Source organism: Poecile atricapillus, chromosome 34, assembly GCF_030490865.1.
Source record: "Poecile atricapillus isolate bPoeAtr1 chromosome 34, bPoeAtr1.hap1, whole genome shotgun sequence".
NCBI lineage: Eukaryota > Metazoa > Chordata > Aves > Passeriformes > Paridae > Poecile > Poecile atricapillus.
The window spans coordinates 3,372,397-3,378,312 of NC_081282.1; the positions used below are offsets into that span (position 1 = coordinate 3,372,397).

General features: G+C 47.2%; 2 protein-coding genes across 2 annotated transcripts in view; one reads left to right on the forward strand and one right to left on the reverse strand.

Annotated features, from left to right (window-relative positions):
- Nucleotides 1–1,114: 1,114 nt before the first annotated feature.
- On the forward strand, nucleotides 1,115–5,414 carry LOC131590695 (basic proline-rich protein-like; the record flags this gene model as incomplete). Its single annotated transcript, XM_058860960.1, is given in 4 exon segments — nucleotides 1,115–1,126; nucleotides 3,873–4,136; nucleotides 4,138–4,641; nucleotides 4,644–5,414. Coding segments are annotated over 4 exon segments (1,551 nt in total), but the record flags the coding sequence as incomplete, so codon positions are not given.
- A 480-nt stretch (nucleotides 5,415–5,894) lies between these two features.
- Nucleotides 5,895–5,916, reverse strand: part of LOC131590696 (uncharacterized) — a 36,857-nt gene continuing 36,835 nt past the window's right edge. The window contains exon 16 of the mRNA XM_058860961.1: nucleotides 5,895–5,902. Coding sequence (XP_058716944.1) covers nucleotides 5,895–5,902 — 8 coding nt within the window. The remainder of the gene's footprint in view (nucleotides 5,903–5,916) is intronic.

The following is a 5,916-nucleotide window of genomic DNA, read 5'->3' on the forward strand; positions in this document are numbered from 1 at the left end:
GAATTTTGGGAATTTTTTGGGAATTTTTTGGGATTTTTTCAGATTTTTTTTGGATTTTTTTTCGAATTTTTTTGGATTTTTTTTGGATTTTTTTCAGATTTTTTTCATTTTTTTCCAATTTTTTTCCAATTTTTCTAAGGATTTTTTTCATTATTTTGGGATTTTTGGGACATTTGGAGACATTCAGGATATTTCGGAATTTTTGGGATTTTTTTGGAATTTTTGGGAATTTTTCCGTTTTTTTTTTGGATTTTTTTCTGGTTTTTTTGGGATTTTTTTTCTGTTTTTTTAGGGATTTTTTTGGGTGGAGTTTTTGTGGATTTTTTTCCTTTTTTTGACATTTTAAGGGGATTTTGGGACATTTTGGAGACATTTGGGATATTTCAGGAATTTTTGCGATTTTTTTGGAATTTTTTGGAATTTTTGGGGTTTTTTTGGGAATTTTTTGTGGAATTTTTGGGGGATTTTTTTGAAGGTTTTTTGGGGGATTTTGGGGTAAACTTTGCCCATCTCGGGCTCGTATTCCTTCAGAGCCTCGATGGCATTCTCTGCATTCCGCTCCTGGAGGAAATTTGGGAATTCCGGGAATTTTTGGGAATTTTTTGGGAATTTTTCCGATTTTTTTTGGAATTTTTTTCGATTTTTTTCTGATTTTTTGGGGATTTTTTTTGGATTTTTTTTTATTTTTTTACAATTTTTCTAAGGATTTTTTTTCATTATTTTGGGTATTTTTGGGACATTTTGGAGACATTTGGGATATTTTGGAATTTCTGGGATTTTTTGGAATTTTTGGGAATTTTTTTGGAATTTTTTGGGAATTTTTTTTTGTTTTTTTCTGATTTTTTAGGGATTTTTTTTGGTGGATTTTTTGTGGATTTTTTGTGGATTTTTTTCATTTTTTGGACATTTTAAGGGGATTTTGGGACATTTTGGAGACATTTGGAGACATTTGGGATATTTTGGAATGTTTGCGATTTTTTTGGAATTTTTGGGAATTTTTGGGAATTTTTTGGGGAATTTTATGTGGAATTTTTGGGGGATTTTTTTGAAGATTTTTTGGGGGATTTTGGGGTAAACTTTGCCCATCTCGGGCTCGTATTCCTTCAGAGCCTCGATGGCGTTCTCCGCATTCCGCTCCTGGGGACAATTCCGGGAATTTTGGGAATTTTGGGAATTTTTTGGGAATTTTTTGGGAATTTTTTGGGAATTTTTCCGATTTTTTTGGGATTTTTTTTCGAATTTTTTTGTACTTTTTTTGGATTTTTTTGGATTTTTTTTGGATTTTTTTTTTGATTTTTTTACGGCTTTTTTTCATTTTTTGGGGATTTTTGGGACATTTTGGGGACATTTTGGATATTTTGGAAATTTTGGGATTTTTTGGGAATTTTTGGGAATTTTTCCGATTTTTTTTTTATTTTTTCTGATTTTTTTCTGATTTTTTTGTGGATTTTTTTCTGATTTTTTTTTTATTTTTTAAAGGTTTTTTTTTAATTTTGGGGGGATTTTTGGGGGATTTTGGTGAGATTTGGAGACATTTGGGATATTTTGGAATTTTGGGTATTTTTTTGGAATTTTGGGGAATTTTTCCAATTAATTTTGGATTTTTTTTTTTATTTTTTCTGATTTTTTTTGGATTTTTTTGGTGGATTTTTTGTGGATTTTTTCCCATTTTTTGACATTTTAAGGGGATTTTGGGACATTTTGGAGACATTTGGGATATTTTGGAATTTTTGGGATTTTTTTGGAATTTTTTTGATTTTTTGGGAATTTTTTTGGGAATTTTTTGTGGAATTTTTGGGGGATTTTTTTGAAGATTTTTTGGGGGATTTTGGGGTAAACTTTGCCCATCTCGGGCTCGTATTCCTTCAGAGCCTCGATGGCATTCTCCGCATTCCGCTCCTGGGGACAATTCCGGGAATTTTGGGAATTTTTGGGAATTTTTTGGGAATTTTTCCGATTTTTTTTGGATTTTTTTCTGATTTTTTTCGAATTTTTTTCGGATTTTTTTTGGCTTTTTTTCTGATTTTTTTTATTTTTTTAAAGGATTTTTTTCATTTTTTGGGGATTTTTGAGACATTTTGGGGACATTTGGGATATTTTGGAAATTTTGGGATTTTTTGGGAATTTTTGGGAATTTTTCCGATTTTTTTTGGATTTTTTTTGTATTTTTTTAAATTTTTTTCTGGTTTTTTTTTTTTTTTTAAGGTTTTTTTTATTTTGGGGGGATTTTTGGGACATTTTGGAACATTTTGGAGACATTTGGGATATTTTGGAATTTTGGGATTTTTTTGGAATTTTTGGGAATTTGGGAATTTTTTTTTTTTTTTAATTTTTTGTTCTTTTTTTTCTGATTTTTAGGGATTTTTTGTGGATTTTTTGTGGATTTTTTTTACATTTTAAGGGGATTTTGGGACATTTTGGAGACATTTGGGATATTTTGAATTTTTGGGATTTTTTTTGAATTTTTGGGAATTTTCGGGAATTTTTTGGGAATTTTTTATGTGGAATTTTTGGGGGATTTTTTTGAAGATTTTTTTGGGGATTTTGGGGTAAACTTTGCCCATCTCGGGCTCGTATTCCTTCCGAGCCTCGATGGCATTCTCCGCATTCCGCTCCTGGAGGAAATTGGGAATTCCGGGAATTTTGGGAATTTTTTGGGAATTTTTTGGGAATTTTTCCGATTTTTTTTGGATTTTTTTTGAATTTTTTCGAATTTTTCGGATTTTTTTTTTATTTTTTTTTATTTTTTTTTGATTTTTTTACATTTTTTTCTCATTTTTTGTGGATTTTGGGGACATTTTGGGGACATTTGAGATATTTTGGAATTTTTTGGATTTTTTTGGAATTTTTGGGATTTTTTCTGGAATTTTTTGGGAATTTTTTGGGAATTTTTTGGATTTTTTTTTGATTTTTTTCTGATTTTTTTGGGAATTTTTTTCTGATTTTTCTTGGATTTTTTTTGGTGGATTTTTTTGGATTTTTTCCTTTTTTTGACATTTTAGGAAGATTTTGGGACATTTTGGGGACATTTGGGATATTTTTGAATTTTTGGATTTTTTTGGAATTTTTGGGAATTTTTTGGGAATTTTTTATGTGGAATTTTTGGGGGATTTTTTTGAAGATTTTTTTGGGGGATTTTGGGGTAAACTTTGCCCATCTCGGGCTCGTATTCCTTCAGAGCCTCGATGGCATTCTCCGCATTCCGCTCCTGGGGAGAATTCCGGGAATTTTGGGAATTTTTGGGAATTTTTTGGGAATTTTTCCGATTTTTTTTGGATTTTTTTTTGATTTTTTTTGATTTTTTTTGGATTTTTTTTTTTTTTTTTTTTTTTTACAATTTTTTTACGGCTTTTTTTCATTTTTTGGGGATTTTTGGGACATTCTGGGGACATTTGGGATATTTTGTAATTTTTAGGATTTTTTTTGGATATTTGGGAATTTTTGGGAATTTTTCGGAATTTTTTGGGGGATTTTTGGAGGATTTTTGGGGAATTTTACAGGATTTTTTGTGGATTTTTTTGTTTTTTTTGACATTTTAAGGGGATTTTGGGGACATTTTGGGGACATTTGGAGACATTTGGGATACTTTGGAATTTTGGGGATTTTTTGGGAATTTTTGGGATTTTTTTTTGATTTTTTGGGGAATTTTTTTGGGAATTTTGGGGAATTTTTGGGGGATTTTTTTTTTAATTTTTGGGGAATTTTTGGAGGATTTTTGGGGCATTTTGGGGACATTTGGAGACATTTGGGATATTTTGGAATTTTTGGGATTTTTTTGGAATTTTTGGGAATTTTTGGGATTTTTTGGGGAATTTTTGGGGATTTTTTTTGATGATTTTTGGGGCATTTTGGGACATTTGGGGACATCAGAGGGACCTCAAGGGACACCAAACCCCCCCAAACCCCCCCCAACCCCCCCACCCCCCCCCCCCCCACCCCCCCCCAACCCCCCCACCCCCCCCCCCCCAACCCCCCCCACCCCCCCCACCCCCCCCCCCCCCCCCCCCAACCACCCCCCACACCCCCCCCACCCCCCCCCCCCCACCCCCCCCCCCCCCCCACCCCCCCCCACCCCCCCCCCACCCCCCCCCCACCCCCCCCCCCCACCCCCCCCACCCCCCCCCCCACCCCCCCCCCACCCCCCCCACCCCCCCCCCCACCCCCCCCCCCCCACCCCCCCCCCACCCCCCCCCCCCCCCCCCCACCCCCCCCCCACCCCCCCCACCCCCCCCCCACCCCCCCCCCCCCCACCCCCCCCCACCCCCCCCCACCCCCCCCCCACCCCCCCCCCCAACCCCCCCCCCACCCCCCCCACCCCCCCCCCCCCCCCCCCCACCCCCCCCCCCCCCCCCACCCCCCCCCCCCCCCCCCCCCCCCACCCCCCCCCCCACCCCCCCCCCACCCCCCCCACCCCCCCCCCCCCCCCCCCCCCCCCCACCCCCCCCCAACCCCCCCCCACCCCCCCCCCCACCCCCCCCCCCCCCCCCCACCCCCCACCCCCCCCCCCCCCCCCAACCCCCCCCCCCCCCCCCCACCCCCCCACCCCCCCCCCCCCACCCCCCCCCACCCCCCCCCACCCCCCCCCCCACCCCCCCCCCCACCCCCCCCAACCCCCCCCCACCCCCCCCCCCACCCCCCCCACCCCCCCCCCACCCCCCCCCCAACCCCCCCCCCCACCCCCCCCCAACCCCCCCCCCCACCCCCCCCCCCAACCCCCCCCCCCCCACCCCCCCCCACCCCCCCCCAACCCCCCCCCAACCCCCCCCCCACACCCCCCCCACCCCCCCCCCCCACCCCCCCCCCCCACCCCCCCCCACCCCCCCCCACCCCCCCCCACCCCCCCCCACCCCCCCCCCCCACCCCCCCCCCCACCCCCCCCCCACCCCCCCCCCACCCCCCCCCCACCCCCCCCCCCCACCCCCCCCACCCCCCCCCCACCCCCCCCCCACCCCCCCCCCCCACCCCCCCCCACCCCCCCCCCACCACCCCCCCCCACCCCCCCCACCACCCCCCCCCCCAACCCCCCCCACCCCCCCCAACCCCCCCCCCCACCCCCCCCCCCCCCCACACCCCCACCCCCCCCACCCCCCCCCCACACCCCCCCCCCACCCCCCCCACACCCCCCCCCCACACCCCCCCCCCCCCCCCCCACCCCCCCCCACACCCCCCCAACCCCCCCCCCACCCCCCCCCCCCCACCCCCCCACCCCCCCCCCCAACCCCCCCCACCCCCCCCCCCCACCCCCCCCCAACCCCCCCCACCTCCCCCCCCACCCCCCCCCCAACCCCCCCCCACCCCCCCCCACACCCCCCACAACCCCCCCCAACCCCCCCCCACCCCCCCACCCCCCACCACCCCCACCCCCCCAACCCCCACCCCCCAACCCCCCCCACCCAACCCCCCCCCCCAACCCCCCCCCCACCCCCCCCCACCCCCTCCCCCACACACCCCCCCCCTCCCCCCCACAACCCCCCAACCCCCCACCATCCCCCCCAACCCCCAATCCCCCCCCACAACCCCCACCAATCCCCCACAAATCCCCCAAACCTCCCCCACAAATCCCCCCAACCAATCCCCAACCCACAATCCCCAAAAATCCCCCACACAATCCCCCAAACAACTCCCCAAAAATCCCCCCACAAATCCCCAACAAATCCCCAAACAATCCCCACAACAATCCCCAAACAACTTCCCCCCACACTCCCCCCAACAAATCCCCCCACAAATCCACAACAAATCCCCCAAAAATTCCTCAAAAGTCTCCAAACATTCCAAAACAATTCCCCCAACAATCCCCAAAAAATACCCAAACAAAATTTAAAATCCCCCCAAAATTCCCCAAAAATCCCTCAAAAATCCCCCAAAACCTCCCCCAAAATCCCCCAACAAATTCCTCAAAAATCTCCAAAAAATTCA